This window comes from Diadema antillarum, unplaced genomic scaffold (genome assembly GCF_040938485.1).
Source record: "Diadema antillarum isolate AM-2024a unplaced genomic scaffold, OU_Dant_1.0 scf00000033, whole genome shotgun sequence".
Lineage (NCBI taxonomy): Eukaryota > Metazoa > Echinodermata > Echinoidea > Diadematoida > Diadematidae > Diadema > Diadema antillarum.
The window spans coordinates 1,287,598-1,307,842 of record NW_027270922.1 but is presented as its reverse complement, the minus strand read 5'-3'; the positions used below and the strand labels follow the sequence as shown (position 1 = coordinate 1,307,842).

At 40.2% G+C, this 20,245-nt stretch overlaps 1 protein-coding gene across 2 annotated transcripts; it reads right to left on the bottom strand.

Moving 5' to 3' along the window:
• On the bottom strand, positions 1–20,206 carry LOC139742718 (RNA-binding protein RO60-like). 2 transcript variants are annotated; one of them, XM_071653246.1, is made up of 6 exons: positions 20,147–20,206; positions 11,379–11,975; positions 4,494–4,714; positions 3,193–3,477; positions 2,046–2,282; positions 1–489 (listed from the first exon to the last, which is right to left on the bottom strand). In XM_071653246.1, exons 2-6 carry the CDS (start codon positions 11,908–11,910, stop codon positions 190–192), a joined length of 1,575 nt encoding a protein of 524 aa, XP_071509347.1. In that variant the 5' UTR covers positions 11,911–11,975; positions 20,147–20,206; the 3' UTR covers positions 1–189. The 2 variants fall into 2 exon arrangements, with proteins under 2 accessions (XP_071509347.1, XP_071509354.1); XM_071653253.1 differs by lacking the exon at positions 20,147–20,206 and adding an exon at positions 16,510–16,548.
• Positions 20,207–20,245: the final 39 nt, after the last annotated feature.

The window sequence follows — 20,245 nt, the reverse complement described above, 5'->3', positions numbered from 1 at the left end:
TTTCTCTCTCCAACTCTATCCCTCTCTCTCAGTCTCTATCTCTCTCTCCCTATCTCTCGTGCGCTCTCTTTTATCCTCGAGGAAATAGGCCTTGCATCCATCTCTCTGCTCTCACTGTAATTGCGATTCGACACTCAATTCATATATATGACAATAAATATTGATATATTAACGATGACGCGGACATCATCATTGGAAGTCCTGCGCCATGCTTTGTAAGATGCCGGCGGCAGTGCCGTTGAACCCCGCGATGTCCAGCATCCGAATGTCGCCGGCCGGGGCCATCGAGAAGTTGTTGGACGTCATGGCCACGATGGCAACCTTGGCGTCGATCTTCATGGCCTCGCGGTACTGCGCGAGGGCGTCTGCCGCCGACACGTCCCCGTTATACGTCTCGCAGTCCGTGCACATGATGAAGTGGTCCACGGCTACCTTGTTCTTGGCGGCCCACAGCATAGGCTGGGCAAAGTCGGTCTGGCCCATAGACAGCTGCGTACAAAATGAACAAAAAGTAATTAAGAAACAAGTCTTCTAAATTAAAGGAATGGCATAGTTTTGGTTGAGATGGGGCTTCAGGTTTTTAACTTATTTTGTGAGATGAGAAATATGAAAGAGCATTAATTCCAAGAGGAATTCAAAGTTTGTTTGCTGAAAATTGGTTCTGAAATGGCTGAGATATCCAAAACAAAGTGATCCTAATAAAAGGTGGGACCCACCTTTTATTAGGACCACTCTGTTTTACTTTGGTTTTGGAAATCTCAGCCATTACAAAACTGATTTTCATTGAATAAATTTTGAATTCCTCTTGAAATTGCATGCTCTTTAACATTTCATGGAATGGTTTTCAAAGTATCTCGCAAATAGTTAAAAGCTGTATCCTCACCTCAACCAATACTATACCCATCCCTTTCATACCGATGACATAAAAATATTCTATAACATCTGATTCAACAATAATTATGATATTCATTTCTTGGTAGGCATACCACCATGCAGTCAATCTAATCATGTTGATTACAACAACAAAAAAATATTCAAGATGTCCGTTCAACTAACTTGCAGGAGGTGATTGATCGATCAAAATACAGCAGTTTGTGACATCAATCTAACACTGGTCAAATTGTTTGATTCCAGTAGAAAATTCCATAAACTGGTGCCCCTGTGTCAAATGCTACATTTCCAGAAGTTGAAAGTCTATGAAACCCTTGAGCCAACAAGTTTCTGAGCTGGACTGAAATTAACTCTTAATGTCCTCTGCTATACGAAAAACAAAAACGAGCGAATCTTAGTACAACCATTTACAGCATTTACAGTTTTGTAAAGTGATATGGTGAAAAATAAAAAATAAAATAAGAATATGTAAATATATATATGCATATATTGGAATGTGAGCACTGCAACTGATTGACAAAGTGCCTTTCAACTCTACAGTTTTGTGGATTGCATCGCAGGCAATGTGTGTGCCGAATTTTGTTGCAATCATGTGGTCAAAGACTGAGATCTGGAGGGGGGGCCTCGGACCCCCCCCCCCATTATCTATCTGAATAGCCTGGCCTACAGGACTTTGACACCGAGATTGCATAGGGTAGCAGCAAAGTGTTGCGTACCATTTATGCACAGGTTACACTAACCTACACTGTGCTTACATCTGCCTATGTACTTTTTGTACATGAAATTCTTAATGCATACTCTCAGCATGGAGCACAGGACACATAAAAATATGCAGTCAATATGCTACTCTGTGCAACAACTACGCTACTGTACACCGTGCCTACACAAGGTGCGCAACACTACATTAGGGTGCGGCAATGCCTACATAACAATACTCTACCCTATGCCAGTCCGATGAAAAAACCTTTGAAGAAGGGTCCAAGGATTGACCTTTATACATCTTTTTCTCATTCTTGCAAAACTTACTTCTGTCAAAAAATTTTTTTCATGGGTACACAGCATATTTTGATGTAGTTGGTACGCATCACTACCCAACTCTACGCAGGTACGGTGTGAAAGCTCTTTGAAAGAAACAAGCTGAGCAATAAATGCACCTCTCCCATCTTTTTCACAGCATCCTCCAGCTTCATGCCGGCCGTGATAGGGATCTCCGTCAGTTCAGACGTGAAGCCCATCACGCGGCCGCCCTCCTCTTTCTTGGCAATCATCAGCGCTATCGTGGCCGCGGCCTCCCGCGCCGCGATGTTCCTCGTCCCGTTCACGCCGCTCAGCGCCATGGAGGAACTGACATCCACAGCTAGCAGGAATCTCTTGCCTGTCTTGTCTGCAGCCTGTAGAGGGTCAAAGGTCAACACTGGGCTTGACTACAGTAGTTACAGTACAAGCAAAAGATGTCATACTGCACACTGCCTTTCCCTTACCTTTTTTTTTTTTTCAAACGCAAGTCACCAAACTTAGGGCATTGCAATGACTATATGGAAAATTTTTGCTCTTCTATCCCTACATTTTCAAAAAAAATTGCAACTACCTTATTACTCATCACTTGTGAGTTAACCTCATATCCCTGTTGGCGGTATACAAGGCATATGATCCTCAAAGATTTCGTCTCCTCAATTAAATTTTTTTTTCCAGCTTATGGGAGCACACATACAGTGCACTCTTGTTATAACGAACAAAGAAGCAAAAATTCAGGCTGCAACATTATCCACTCTATGTATTTTACTCTTTATTTGTTTGGTTATAACGAAATTTCGATATAACGAAAGAAAACTGCCGGTCCCGAGGACTTTGTTATAACGGCAGTCCACTGTACATGATTACAGGGGAATATACAGAAGCTATCATTCACAGTATCACACACAATTATGCTTGTTTATTCCCTCCCCAAACCAACTTTTCAGGTTATCAACTCTGGACACAAAACAGTTAACAATTAAAACATAGTTTTCATATGCAACTGATTGACAAATTGCCCTACATCGACGTAAATAAACACTGAATTGATCAGTGTTTTTAGTAGTAGCCACGATAAAAAATCATGGGCGTACATACTCGAGCAGGATTCGTAGTATGTACGCCCATGATTTTTTATCATGGCTACTACTAAAAACACTGATCAATTCAGTGTTTATTTACGTCGATGTAGGGCAATTTGTCAATCAGTTGCAATGAAACATCTCGACAAAAGAATTTCATGAATTTGAATAGTTTTCATATGTTTCACATTTCTTTGCTTCTGACCTCAAACGCCTTGTAGTAAGCTTCTGTCAGTGCCTTCATCAGCTCCTTGTTGATCTCCCAGTGTAGCTTTGTCTTCTCCACCTTCTTGGAGCGGTACACCCTGAGAGCCATCAGGAAGCTGAAGGGGTGCAACCGCGCCCCCCTCAGCTCCTCGGTGCTCTGCAGGCGCCGGCACACCACTTCAGCCTCGGCGCTCTTGGGCTTGAAGGTACCCATGGCAGCCAGCTTGACAATGTTGGCCAGGATACTCTGTAAGGGGACGTGTGGGAGAAGGGCTCCCCACACCTACAGAAGAAAAAGGGAGAATGGAATTAGGTTTGTCAAAGATTGATTTTCTTGGTAATGTAAAAGTGGTTTCTTTCGCGGTGGTTTTATTTTCCCGCTTTTCGCGTTTTGAGGTTGAACCAAGAATTTAACATCACGCGAAAATGTTTTGAACTCGTCGCTTGTTACAATGCTATCAAAGTCGGCACCGATGGAAACCGCGAAAGTTTCTGTACGCGAAAGAAACCACTTTTACAGTACTACCACAAGATCAGAGAGGAAACCTATGAGTCTAGTTGGTCACCTGAACATTGCACTTTGCCTCCATGGTGCTCCACTTGCGAGAAAAAAAAAAATCTTGTGATTAACTGCAGGCCTCTGTGGCAACACCCTCATAATTTGGGGTATTTGGGGCCCCATCCTAGGAGCACCCCCCCCCCCCCCATTGGAACAGGGCACCCCCACCACCATCTATACAGATTATATGATCTTTGCCCACCCCACCTCCCCCCCCCCCCCCCCCCCCCTGCATTTTATGATTCCTGCCAAGTCTGGCCAAATTTCAGCCCACAATTGTCAAAAAATCGAAAATGTGAGAAATTGTGCAAATAAGCAAATTACAGGTATTTGGATCCTGCTCCTGCCCACCCGCCAGAACAGCACTGCCACTGGGACAAACTATGATATCCCTTCCTCTATAAAGAATTTCTGCTATAACTTTGGTCAAAATCAAGCCCCCCCCCCCCTCCAGTTTTCTAAAAGAAGACTAAAATGTAAAAACTCATGAAAACTTGTTCATTTGGAGTATTTGGGTCCAGCAATACCAGCATCGATACACCTTTTCTGTATGCATGTAGGCTATGCTCTGACTAATATACATGTACGCGTGAATACCATCATGATTAAAAGCTTCAGTTGGTGGCCCAAAAAGTTGGCCTCAAAGAAATTCTTCATACTGCATGGTTGTCGAGTCAATATTTTACTTTGCAGACATCCCAAGGGAACGAGACTTTAACAGCATTGTGCCCAATACGTACTTCTCTGGATTTAAGACTCTTGGTAGGAAGGTGCTCAGGACAGAGCTTGTGTTTCTCCGCCAGGCCAGCCACTCGCTGGAAGTCTTCTTCCTTTTTCAGGCCGTCTACATCCTTGAGGAAGTCGTAGATTGCCTTGGTGCCGTCCGCCGTTACGTCGACGCTCTCGTCTATCACCTTCAGTCCCCGTATGATGTACTTCAGGACGAGGGCGCTGCCAGCATCTATGTGCATGGGGAAGAAAAGTTGACACTTAAAATAAGCAAATCAGGTGATCTACATCATTCCAAAGGTTCGTTGAACTGAAAATTAAATAATGGTTATTTTGTCATTCCCAAGGTTTGTTATTCTGAAACGAACAAATTCCCTATGTACCTAGAGGGTTGTTAGTCCAAAAGTGGAAAAAAAAAAAGGTTCAACAATCAAAACATTTGTGGCATTATCCGAAGATTTGTTATTCCAAAGGTTTGTGGATAACAATCTGAATATGAAATGATGTTCATTATTCTGAAGGTCCATTAATACGAAAATGAAATAAGGTTTGTAATTACAAAGGTTCATTAATATGAAAATGAAAATGTGTATTGAATGAACCTTTGGAATTATGAACGTGTTTTGTTTTCAGATTGACAAACCTTTTTCTTTTCTTTTTTTTCCATTTTTGGATTACTGTACCTTCGGAATAAAGAACCTTGTTTCATTTCAGATTAGAGAACCTTGTTTCATTTCAGACTAACGAACCTTGAGAATGAAAAAACGTATTTCATATTCAGATTAATGAAAAAAACGTATTTCATATTCGGATTAACAAGCCTCTGGAATAGCAAATCTCCAGAATAAGGAACCTTATTCCATTTTCGGATTTCTTGTCACCATGCAACTCATTGTCAGGCGGTGCTTTTCATGTTGATGGTACTACTGACTGTTTTTGCACACTTGTACCTCACTGTATTTAGCAATGAGAGCTCAAGTTTATAACATGAGACAACATATGGTTACACTGTACATGCTTAAGACTTGTGAGCAATAAAGTGACATCAATTACCACTTGTATGCATGTGGCCTGCCTGTGTGTTATCCCGGCACATTCATAGACTCTCGAGGTAAGAATGATACAGAACAAGGTGACTGAAAAGATGAATTTAAGTTTAATATTTTGTTAGAAAAAGATCAACAAAATTTGCATTTCACCATCTCCTGTCCAAACGTCAAGATCATCACTTGTTTAGTAGCATGGTTTTGTTTGTACTTTTACCCTATAGATGCATAGTTCCTCAACCGGACTAAACCACAGACAAAATGTGTTCATATGAAAAACTGATAGCCCTCATACATGTACAGTACATTGTACAAGTCAAAATTATTCCCACATGTTTCATCTAAATGTATTACAGAGAAAGACATGTTTCAACAGAATCACACATCACCACTGTCCAGGTACAACTACTTCACAAAATTGACAAATATCAAAATGTACATGTGTACACACTTGTAACTGGAAATGCACAATGCTTACATGTACAAACGACTGTATGAAATACTTGTAATCCATCATACTGAACAGTTGTACTCTCATAAAAAACAGCCATTTTGAGCATGTTATCACATCTTGTTCCACACTCGGTTGACTGTCAACAACACACTCGAGATAAGTGGTAAAACACACTGTTCATAATATCATGCATTCATGGTACACTGACATTTGACAATACCAGCAGCAATGAGAGCACACACCCCCACACTCCGGTATGAAAAACAGGCCAATGGAGCAGTATTTGCAAAGGCTGACACAGATCTCTTTTTCTTGGTAGATCAAGAAATCGCCAGCTATCATTGTGAGAGCATGTCAAATGCCCGAATTGCGTCAAACACTGAGACTCTAACAGTGTACATATATGCCCAATAATCCCTTTGAAGGCAAAACACAGTTTTGTACATATATTCTGCACAATTGTACATGTACAAGTGTATCTCACTTGGACATGAAGAAGAGCTTCTGTTCGACGGTCTGTGAGTTGTAGTGGCACTCTCTCTCTCTCTCAGTCTCAAGGTATTAAATTTCTACACATGTCTTGCCTTGACCTTTGACACATACAATGTAGTAACCTTTACCACCCACTGCCATCTTGTACAAAATGTACTGTATTACATGTGCACATACATTGTATTGTACTATACTTGTACAATGTATGTACACATATTTGTATGTACCAAGATTGCTGCAATGTGCAAGCAACAAAATCTGTGATGACACAATAAACAATAAAAATGCACTTTGACATCATGTACATTATGTACATTTGTACATGTACAGTACAACATACAAACCCAATACAAATTATGTTGAATTGATGAATGGGTGGGATAAATACAATGAAGGATCATGTCATGAAAATTTCTTTCTGTACTTGAAATATTCTACCTTCAATGTGATACATTCAAAAATAAATGCCATGCTTTTATATGCACCCTCCGTATATAATGTAAACATGTATGAAGATGTTTCCATAAAACAAAAGAAATGTTCATTGGTAATAATCACTGAACATAACAGAAGAATTTAAAGAGATCAAAAACATCAAAACAAAACACACTGCATGTCAGTATCTTTTTTTTAAACATATTAAATTATTACTGTATTTATTTACTTATTCATTTATTTATTCATTCATTCATTCACTCACTTACACGTTTTTGTACTTACAGTTTGTACATGTACAATGTACTTATCTAGATTCATTTACAAATGTATTTATTCATTTATCTATTTATCTATTTGCATTGCATTGATCTCTTTATTGGATGCAGGGAATTCAATTTTTTGGCCACAAATGAGAATTTTACACGAAATGGGACAGATGAGATGAGGGCAAATGAGAGATTTACTGTCAACTGATATTAAGAGTTGTCATTTTTGAATATGAAAAGGCAATGTATTCAAACATGGGTGCTAACAACGTACAAGTAGTACATAAATGTGTAAGCTGCATGAAAATGTCATATGATGACCTCATAACAGCTGATGACATTCAAATTGCCGGCCGCTGTGGCAACCAGAATGTTCTCCATCTCCGGCCCATCCTCCATCCTCCTCCCCCCCCCCCCCCCCAAACTTCCCCTCTTTCCCTTCCTGTACCACCCCTCAATTCCACATCTCTTGAAGATGGAGGAATGTGGACTATGTTGGAGAGGGAGGGCCAAGGTGTGTGGATATATACAGAGGTCGTCCCCAGCCCGTTCAGGCAAAGGGGGGAAAGGAGTCAGACAGTGGACCCTGAAGAGGAAATCATGTCCGACGTGCCGCGCCCGTTTGTGTTGCACGGGCTACCGCATTCCACCGATGACGGGACGCATAATGAAGCCGTCTGCCGTGACGGGCACGGAGAAATCTTTGCCACACGTGTGTGACCCTCTTGTGAGTTCATGGAGGGCTTCCCCCATCCCATGCACATCTCGTAATAAGATGGAGCCTCGAGTAATAGAAATGGTCCAAGCAGACACACACAATAGACTGCTAGCTCTTACACAGAGTAGGCATCATTCCAAAGTCTTCACAGCATGTTTGAGCTCAGTCACCAACACATAACATATACAGAGTATGTTCACTACATTTTCAGTACATTTGACGGGTGGAGAGAAGTTCCTCACAATGAGAGACCTTGCCTCAGGCTTGCCTGGCACTGACATACATACATGTACGTACAAAATACCTAATGCATGCAAATTGGTTTTTACAACTGTACATGTAGGTACTGAAATGTGGGTACCACATGGTATGTACACTACACGTGTAGTACTGGTAGGAAATGAAAAGACTATTAATACAGAGCTCTGTAACTTGTATTTCATTGAAGAGTGGGCGTGGGAAGTACATAAGTACGGGGGTGGGGCACTTCTACAAATTTGAATACACCATAAAAGTGAACTGGACTTTTGATCTGGCTTTATAAACATTTCTGTAAACATGAGATGACTCACATCACTGGTGAGATACAGTATTGTAAGGTACTCAAGTACAGTTTTTCCACATGTACAATGTATCTCTATATTATTGTACAATGTACATGTACATGTGTGATTTGTACCTGTACAGGGTCAGTGCTGGGAATCCTACTGTACGTGCAATCAAATGAATGAGGGAAACATCTCAGTCCAGATTTCCTGTGGCCACTATTCTCACTTCCAAAAATAGGATCTGTATAGTGTAGACAATTATGCGTTGATACAATCGTCATTCTCTACAGTACCGACATGGAGTCCCCTCACTGCCTTATAAAGGTGCAAAACTACAGGTCTATACACCACATACTGTACAGGTGCAATGCGCAGTGCACCAAATCATAACTGACATGCCCTTTATGGCAGTAGAGCTCCTATATTTGGGCTCGTGAGCATTGCAGTCCCCTTCCCCTTTTCTGATAGAACATCTGAGCTACAATGTCAACAAGTAAAAACATTCTACATGTTGTACACATACACTACATACTGTACACTTACATTGTACATTTGTACACCAGCTGTAATGTACACTGTACTGGTATGTGGGATGAAACCTTGTTTTACACTTTCTGTATTTCAACATGAGCACCATTGTTCACATCCATACAGTGTACAGTACATCACCACCAAATTTGGGGTCTTCGGATCATCAACATCACCCACATTATCATCATCATTTAATACCATCATCACATCCTCCCCATCATCATCATCACCATCATCATCATCTAGATCATCATCAACCCTTGAATCCTTTCCATTGGAGTGGAGTCTGAAATTAACTCATATCTCACCCCTTGAGGGTCATTCAAACAAAACTGTTTATCCCACCATACCCTGGAACCCAAGCATTCAGAGGGAGGATTCCATACTAAACTTACAGGCCAAATGTCCACTCATATCACTCGCCCAACAGGTGCACTTCCTCGCCTCAACAAAGAGTGCAAGCAGATTTAGAACACTCTGCTTTGCTCTGTTTGTAGCCAGCTCCAGATCTCTTACACTAGTATGTACATTAAAATGTGTCATGATCTCATATTGTGTAGATTAACGACAGCAAGGGCCAAACTGAAATGGAGGAAAAAATGAACAGACAATAACTACCTACAGCTGTAAATAGAAAATAAATTATGCAAACATTTAGAGTAAATTATACAAATGCAGTACACCCTCTCATGGGCAGATAAACTAAAAAAATATGATTTATAAAATTAGATTTATAAACAGAAATAAAACTAATGCATCCCCAGAAATCATGTTATCTATATCATATGACCTATTTACATGTAATAAACTATACGGACAAAGTAAGGACATAAAATCAGTCATTCCCTACTTTTATGATCCATAAACGTACAGTGTACACCTCTCCCATTCAGGGTTCACATTGCACTACTGTTGGAAATCATCCAATAACTGATAGTCCAGCCATTCACTGGGAAAAGTGACTGCCCTTTCTGCATTCACCCTGAGCATATCACCTTCAGAAGTTCTATGCATGATATGCACATACAGGTGTATGTAAGTACATGTACATGTACATCACATGTGAGCAGAATTTATTGGTCTGCACCTATACTGTAGTGTAAATATTTGTCATACCGTATGGTAATAACAGAAGTTGGTACATACTTGAGATTGACAATGTCTATGACATGCACATGTTGTTTACATTTGTGTGCAAGTGTACAGTGCACACAAGTCATTATACACAACGTACTATGGAAAAACTTCAAATCCTACAGAAAAAAGCAAAACAATCATACTTTTTTGTAGTTACTGAAATAAAATATTTCAAGAGATTTTTTTCTTCTTCTCCTTTACCTCATTTTGATATAATCTATTAATCTGAAATTGCTTGTCCACACTCCTACTGTGATTTTGTGCACTTGTATGCCTACTACTGTACAATGAACAGTGCATAATACATATTTCAGGCCTTGTACGTTGTAAGTCACAACACTGTGTCATGTATTGCAGGGCTGCCAACTCTCACGCATTGAGCTTGAGACTCACACATTTTGGTCCTTTCTCACTCTAAAACTTTATTTCATTTGCATGCATTTCTATTGATCTCACTCATTTTGACTCCTAAATTATAGCATTGGCCTATGGGAGTCTCACTCTCAACTAGTTTCCAGTGTTGGCAGCCCTGGCATTGTACAAAACTACAGTGTATCTACTGTAATACGCAATGTTGCAGCAATTACATGCTGGCTTTGTGGAAAAACTGACTGCCATGTTGTTTCCTCATTTATTCCTTCTTTCCCCATCTCCTGCCTAAAAGCACAAAACAATGAATATTGACTGAGAATTATAAGCCAATGTTCCAAACAACGAGCTACAGAAATTAGAAAGCATTCCTACAGGAATTTTACAGAAAAAAAATATATATGTGTCAATAGATTGGGAGCAGCAGTCATGAAGCGTGTTTGCTGTCTTGGAGCTGAGCTCAAATACAGGACTTCGTGTATGAAACCCACTTTCATGAGATCATCAGCAACTCACATCAGAAACAAGAACATGAGAAAACACATTCCACACACATCAAGAACACACACACAAACAAACAAAACAAGACAAAACAAAACAAAACTCCATCACTTACAGTACATGTACTCATACCTGTTATACATAAAATGCAACTTAAATTCAGAGGATGCAATACTTTGCCACATCCCAAAAATACAAAAGTACCTACCCCTGGTACAACTGCAAATGTCGTGGGCTTGTGTTGCATGTGACCAGAATGAAACAAGCTACTGTACTGTAGCGCATAGTCTGTAAGCGTAGTGTGAGGTGAATAGCACCCAAGATACAGATCAAATGGAAAAGACACAGAATCTGCCAAAAATAACAACAAAGGGTATACATGTACCATAAACTTACTTTCTGCAGGCGGCTTCACGTGAGCGAGGCGTATGAGATCCCGATGTGACCAGCCACTCCGCTGCTTGCATCCCGACACTAGCCTGGCCAGTTCCTGGCCGTCCTTCTCACAGTACCACTTGCTGATTGCCTTCCTCTGCATCCGACCCCACCCCGTTCCCTCGCCCCCCTTCTCCACCCCGTCCACAAACTGGAACAGTTCTGTAGCCGTTGGGCAGAGCTTTCCCAGCTCGTTGTACACGGCCTTCTTGGCCTTCGTGTCCTTACTCCGAGCCACGAGCACCAACACCTTCATGAACGAGTCCTTGTGCAGAGGATGGCCAGGCTTGGCGAACCGCACCAACTCCTTCACAATGTCCGCCCCCTTTCCATCATCAATGAGTTTCTGAGTGCACTCCGGGACAGGCGCTTCCTTGGGTTCCCTGTTCACCACGTAGTACGTGCCCGACTCTTGCCCCATGCACAGGTAGCGCCGGAGGGTGACAAGATCAGAGCTGACTCCCACGTTGTTCGTCTCGTCTTCGGACGCCATCTTGCGCAAGGTGACGAAACAGGTCTCGGGGTAAGGTGACCTAGAGACTTGAATAGTTTACGTGCCTATGAAAACAACGAAAAGACCGCATACACGTAAGTGATACTAAAAGGTATAGGCATTAAATGTATTTGGTCAAACTGCAAATGAAGCATTACATGGCATCTTTGTTATTTTGCTACTTACTGGGATTTCTATTGAAAACATACACCAGTTGTACAAATGCTGTAAACATGAATACACTGGAAAGACATCATAGGCCATAGTGCACTGAACATTGAAATTACACAATTGTAGATAATGGCCACTGTAAAAAGCAATATTTTCGGAGCATGAAATTTTCGCAAATTGGAGCCGACAGCCTTTTTCGCGGCATGAAATTTTTCGCGAGTTGCCTCAAACATTCAATGCATATAGTGAAGACAAGAACTATTGAGTGCATTTGAATTTCACGATTCTTGGCTCTCACGATATACGCAAAATTAGAATGCATGCCAACATTCAGTGGGATGAGATGTCAGGATAACGTCACGGCAATACACTTTGCAATGACTGCATTCATATTTTTGTTTGACTGATCTCTTTCACACAAAAAAAACCCACCAAAACATTGGTCTGATTGTCATTTACCTTTCACTAATACATCATATCTGGAACAAAAATTATTTCCTTGACTCTACACCCCCAATGTTTCCTCATAATCAAATGCATGCTCCTATAAATGGTAGAAATGTACAAATTGTGCATTTTCACATGTACGCAGGTACAGGCTGTATACTATTTGAAACAACCACAGTATGCTGTCCCACTAAGGGATCTGAGTACTGGTACTTGACTATGAAGATCACTTGTCATTGTAGTTGGATGTTCGTAAAATGTAAAGCCATACATAATGCATGTACATAGAGGCTGTATATCAGTTGACAAAACAAGAAAGTAGTGCGATAACACAAAGCAAAAATACTGATGGTTTGCTATGTACAAGTACAGGTCTGATAAAAAATGCCCAATCTGTTGCTGCCACACCCTACCACAGCAAACATTTGTCAGTGAAGAAAACCGAGCATCAAATTTACAGACGAAGATCGAAGGGACAGGATGTTGCAGTTAAGTTTTGCATGAATCACAGACTGATGACATTTGATTGTGACTAAATGAAGGCTGAAATAAAGAGCATTGCAAAGAGTGTCAAATATTACAGGTAGAAAGGCCAGGATGAACTACTCACCCTTTCACTTGTTATTAATTATAGCAACATCATCATCCTGAAGACATATTTGGTAATGTAAGATGAAACAATAGCACACTACATTGGACATGAATTACAGGGTGGTCCACAACTCGATAGTCTAGCATGCTGTGGAGCTCTGAAAGTGAGAATGTTATGGAAATTGTGCAATTGTACATATGTATGTGCGCAGAGCACACATCACGAGCACAGAGCGCACAATTTTTTTTGCGAATTACATTTATTACCTCTGCCAAGAGAGGAGGTTATGTTTTCGTTACCGTTGGTTTGTCTGTGTGCAAAATCACTAAAAAAGTAGCTAAGAGATTTGGATGAAATTTGCAGGAAAGGTTTAGAATGATACAAGTAACAGACAATTAAATTTGGTAGTGATCCGAGAATTTTTTTTTTGAATTTATGAAGGATTTTTCATATTTTGGCAGGTTGGGTCAATGAACTTGGGAGCTGCGTGTACAAGTGTATTTGAGGTGTGCATGCGCGCACTCAAGTGCGTGCTCTAGTTTCTGCTAGGGCGAGGCGCGTCGTGCAGCTGAGGGTTTATGACGTAAAGAAAGGCTTCTATATTGGGAAATCGGGTGACTTTCAGCACACAATGCTATAAGTACATGTACGTATGGATGGAAATCACTGATATCTCTATGGAAGAACAAGATCAGTGGTGGAAATGAGCTGCATGCTTGGTGGAGGTCTGCACTCTCAGAGTGCTTCTCTAGTTTGTATAAGGTTCCTGTTACGCTGCTTTACGTTTGATGTTTTGCTCATGCTTAATGCAAAAATTTTCTAAGTACAGTGTAGTTTGATGAATTTCTAAAGTTACTATATACATGTAAAGTATGCAGATATTATTCAAATGTTTGATTACATTTTATTTCGAGAGTATGTTGCCAATTCTTGAGGATGTTGCATAACACGTTACTGGCTTTTGACGATGTTGCATAAGAATTTGAGCACAATGCAGCAACATGCTCAAACCCCAATAGACCACCTTGCATTATCATGGTAACAACCTGCAAATTGATTTTAATAAAATTCATGATGGAAGACTCCACAGATGTATTTGACCTAGAGCCACTGTCTACTCAAGATATAAAAAAAGTGCAAATTTGCCATGTAAACGTAAGGCTGCGTTCACATAGAAGTATTCGGTATTCGGTATTCGCTATTCGGTATTCGCTATTCGCTATTCGGGCACCGAATACACCATCACCCGCACCGTCAACTCACCATCCCATGCAGTGAGGATTTCTTCCTCCTACATCCCAGCAAATCTTATTAACAATTTCTAAACTGCATCAGAATGTCAGTCTACATGCTTATTTTTGCTAAAGGGCAAATCCAGACCTAAAGTGTCATTATTTCATAAACGAGAGACGGTATACGCTGCAAGAAAATCGAACAAGCTCGATTCCCACTTTGCTATACTTTTCACAGCTATTCGTACTTTCGAATAGTGCCCTCCTATGTGAACCGGTGTGAGGAAATCCTATCATTCGATTCAAGCTATTCGCATGCCCTCGAAAAACGAGCCCGAATACCCTAATAGTATACTTCCATGTGAACGCAGCCTAATGTACTGTACGCATTCAGAAAAACATAATATGCTACAAACCTGGGCTAAAAGTATACATACTATGTACACATGACATAACAGTGTACACATTAACACATGGGAAGTGAACATTGCATAGTGTACCAGATACAAATGTACGATGCACTACTGTACATGTACAATTAAGTAACTCTTTTTTTTCCTTTTCTCTTTTTTTTTTTTTTTTTTTTTTTGCTGCTTTGTGTCCAATTTTGTGTCCACTTTCACACTGAACTTTCTTTAGGAAACATCCAAAGAACACTGATTGTCACACAGGCAGAAACTTGAAAGCATGTCATGACACAGTGAAGTACATGTACACCTGTGGCCAACATTAGATTGTATGTTGGATGTACAGAGTTAAAAGGTCAACACTACAACTTGTACATGTACAGTTGTACACTGTATGTGTTTGTAACCCTTACAGTATGCAACCAAAAATCACAAAACCTTGATATCCTGTTTCGGGGTATTTTTTTAGGACTCCCAATTATGGATTTATAGTGACAAATACCGGTACTTTATCAGAATTTATTAAAAGAAATAAAAAATAGAAGTCTCCTTACGAGAATTAGTGGGCAACCCTGCAACCAAATTCTTGGCTTCATACGTGATTTTATGACTTCATACTTTGAAGGAAAAACAAACACAGTTATAATGGCTTCTAGTACATAATACAATGAGTAAATAAACTTTAACCCGTTGAGGATGAGTCCCGAGTATACTGTAAACGTCAATATTTTCGCGCGATTAATTTTTCGCGCTGAGCGGCTCGAAAACGTATTCGCGGGTTCTTAAATTCGCGCTCCGCAGCAGGTTACTTTACTGTAGTACACATTCACTGCTTTCATCCAAAGCCTCTGCTACATAGCTTGCTATGCCAGCGTACGACAAGCGACGTAGCGAGCGGCTCGACTGCGAGTACAAGCACTCAAATACGTTGTACAGCTGTGACTCTAGTACCGTAGTCACGGGGGACTGTAGCATCGATGCGTGCGGTGCACACATGCATGCTACAGTACACAGCAATCTAGGGTATCGTCTCTTCGCACAGTACTAGTAGCGTAAACATGCCTGTACATTGTACTACGTAGCAGTATCATCGATGAAGCGCACACAATTCATCCCGTTCAAAATGTGCGTAGAAAATTGTGAAGATATATTCGCGCGTTTTTGAATTCGCGCTAGCCGAGCGTAGCGCGAAATCCGCGAAAATTAATGTACCGCGAAAATTTCCACGTTTACAGTACTCAGGCAAGTGTCTATGGGAAATACTTGTTGTAGCCAAATCAGCCTGTCCTCAACAGGTTAATAGTTGCCCTATTATAGTCTTATTCAGAAAACACTATCAAGTAGATAAAATGCATTCTTTGGGAGGCAAACAGGCATAATGACATGGATGTGCCCCACCCTTTGACAGAATTTGCCCATTTTGATGGCAAAATATCATTCTTTGGGAAATTTATAATCTGCCGTAAATGTCAAGAAATTTTTGTGAACTTTACAAATTATTCGCTGGCTGAGCTCGCAGTACAATTTGTTTGACATGCTCCACTGCTCTGACAAATTTACAATGTACATGTAAACAAAGTTCATCCCACTTGTACTATACAGACTGAATGTCTTTGAGAGTAATCATTTCATTTTACCATCACATTTCATTTAAATATATCCACTGGGTAGCAAATGAATTGGGCCACCTGTGAATTCCCAAGTTATCAGTTCTTAAAGGTACGTACATGTATACATGTGTACTGTTTACCATTGGCAGCAGTGATTTAGAAAATGTCCGAGATATCACATTTGATGCATCCAGTAGCTGTATATGTAGGTCAGTATCACAAAACATCCTACATGTAAAAATTTTGCGATAAAGCCCAAAACATTTACAATAAATGATAAAATTAAGGAGATATCATTATTTTTCTCTATAAACCATAACTGTAGACAGTTATGAAGTCTAAAAACATAATTACATTGTACCTCCGCCAAGGGAGGAGGTTATGTTTTCCTTGGCGTTTGTTTGATGGTTGGTTTGTTTGTCCGTGTACAAAATTTTGCAAGAAACTTGCAGGAAAGGTAGAGAATGACACAAGTAATGTGAATTCAGATGATTAAAATTTGGTAGTGATCCGACAATTTTTGTGGATTTTATGAAGGATTTTTGATATTTTGGCTGGTAGGGTCAACGAACTTGGGAGTTCAAGCTGCGCATTTTCGAGGTTTTCATACGTGCACTATTGTGCTTGCTCTAGTTTCTGCTAAGGTGAGGCGTGCTGCGCAGATGGAAGTTGATGACGTAACAAAAGGCTTCCATATCGGGATATAGAGCGACTTATGTATGGGTGGAAATCACTAATCTCTATGGAAGAACAAGATCAGCGGTGGAAATGTGCTGCTTGGCTGAGATATGCGCTCTCAGAGTGCTTCTCTACACTAGTTTGTTTTTACGACTATTATTCACATTTTGTATATTCAACAATACTAATAACATTAATCATACTGATTGGCATTTATACAGTGCTTGTTTCTATCCCTACCTCACATGTGAGAACTGTTTTGAAGCACTATGGGTTAATTTTTGTTTAAGTCTTTATGTGCCACGTTCACACGTCTGACTCAGTCGACAGCGTGCCAACTTTGCATATTCCGCTCAAACGTACAAACCCGCCCAAATTGATTGATAAATCGCAAAATGTCATGGGACAATGAAAGCATTTCACGCGATTACGTTCCTCTCGTCTATGGCTTGCATTTTATGTGGTGAATGACTATTAAACAAGTAGTGTTTCATACTGGATTTACGTGCAAATCATAAGTTTCTGTCACTGCTTTGTGTGCAAAAGTCATACATTTACAGTAATGTATCTACTGGGCATATGAAAAAAAAGCAAATATTTGTCATAAAATATACATCAATGCAAAGCTTGGCATTTTCTCTATAACTTTGCTAACTTTGTCTACAATTTAACTGAAATTCATAAATGTTACATTGATTTGAAAAACAGATTGTCTTCTAAACGTATGACTACGTTGGTGTCTCAGAATAATGTGGCACACTGGGGGTTTCCGCCATGGCACATAAAGAGTTAATCTGCAAATGGTGAATAATGTCTTTAAACAAAGATTATCCCACTTCTACCATACCATACATGTGTAGGTCCATATACAATGAATGTCTTTGATAGTAAGCATTTCATTATATCATCACATTTCATTTAAATGTACCCCACCCGTCGGCAAGAAATGAATTAGGTCACCTATGAATCCCCAGGCTACCAGGTCTTAGAATTAAAATCTCTCGGCCATTATGGTAAAAAAGCATTAAAATACAAAGCGGACAAATTACCAACTTGATATCACCACCAAATATCCTGTCACCAAAGATCAACCGACATCTCTAAATTTAGAAAAGCTTCATCATCATAATGCCATGGCTGACAAGCACATTTATGTCATATTCACATCAATACCCAATACCTGAATGCATCCGCCTTCAGATCCTTAAAAAAAGAAAAATTTTAGCTATCAAGCATGCACGCACAATTTATTTCACATCTGCACCCCCCTCAAAAAAACCCAACAAATCTCCATGGTCTCGAAGGTGGGACACCCCCCTCCCAGACCCTTCCCCGCTTGCTCATACAGGCTCATTCACTTCACTAGGCCTCTTTTTTTTTTTTTTTTTTTTTTGCTTGTCAGCTGATGAAACCCGACAGGGGAACCAGAAACATAAAGGCATCCAGCCCCCCCCCCCCCAAACACACACACACACACACACACACACACACACACACACACACACACCTTGAAAAATGCTGGTGCACTGCCCTGGTCTTTGATGTACAATAAATTATCATGTGCTCCAGTACAGCTCAGCTTTGATTTTGAAGTACAATACAGTACTACCAAGGAGGTTTCAGAAATGGAGTTCCAACTGGTTGTAAACATTCAAACAGCTGTCAGTTTTCTTTTGATGTACAAAAGAATTTCACAGGTGACTTTGATGATAGCGGTCCGATGCCGCTGTCTTTCCGAGCAAAGAGATGTTTCATTTAAAACGCTGACATAATGTCGGCTATATTTTGTTTGTTTTTGTATCAATAAAGGAAATTAAATTTCAGCTAATGATAAGGCATATGAAAAACAAAGTAACTCCTGTCCAGGATTATGTTTAAAAAAAAGTGTAAATCTGAGCCAAAGGCCTACGTTGTGAAAATATTTGAACTGCACCCTTACTGGAAAGTCAATTTTATCATCTTTCCGATCACTTTCGACAAATGAAACTGATATGGTATAATATTCAAGTGTTGTTCTTTATTCATATATATGTTAGATTAGTGTCAAAACATGCAACATCGGGTAATTTTAATTCTTTTTTCATCAATTTTTGTGGAATTTTTATTCCCACATCCCTGTGTCTGTACCTTTATGTACCACTCACGTTTCAAAAGGAGGGACAGCGAAAAGTAATTACCATCATAAAGACATATCTTTAAGAGTGACGAGTTTATGAATATATGATATGATGCAATGCCACATGAATCAATTGTCTTTCTATCTGTGAGGCAGCTCCAGTTTAGCACATACTTCAAATATTTCATAGTGGCAGCATCAAACATGGGATCAAAGGGAATAACACTGTTTACTCCATCTCTTTATTTGAACCTCCTTACTTGGTACTACCAATGCCAAGCTGTACTGTCACTCTGTCTCTAATGTTAGTCGAGTGTATCACTATTGAAACTTTAGTGTCAAATAAATATGACCCCCAAAAAAGCACAACACTAACAGTAACACTAACAGTAGTGACAGTAACACTCACAGTCACAATGCACTCACTAAAAATATGATTCATGAAAAAGTGCCAGCCATTGAAATCTATAGTCCAGGGGATCTAGACCTAATCGACCTTAATACACTAGTAACTACATGTTGTACAGCTAGCAGCTGTAGATTGTATTATTACATGTCTCTATTTGTAGTACATTTCTCTAGGCAGTTTACATGCGTGGAGCTCGACTGTGTGAACGTTTCACGCCCAGCTCAGCCCACCCGCGCCGTGCCCCAGTGCAGAATGGCTTTGAAGAGTACACGGCTGGCTCGGATGGACTGGCAAGAAGCGATACATGCCGTACACTGATCACTGCTAGGTTTACTGAGCTGTGTACGCTGCTGAGAAGCAAAAGCGGTGGTGTGATGCAGGGAAATCAATGCAATTGACATGTTTGACGAACGGAACAGGCACGATGTAACACACGCCTTTTTAGCATTTACAGAACATATGCAACGTTCCATTACTGGAACCTGGCACACTGATAATCATAAACATTACGATATAGCTCATGCACGCACTATGAAGTACAAATATGGGGGATTTTCTGCAAAAATACACATACTTGCCCTGAGTTCCAGCTCTCCAAATTCTTTCCGCTTCGGCCAAAAATACTCGGTAGCAGCGCCCGAGCTAATACCAGTGACGTCACTTCCGCGTTTAC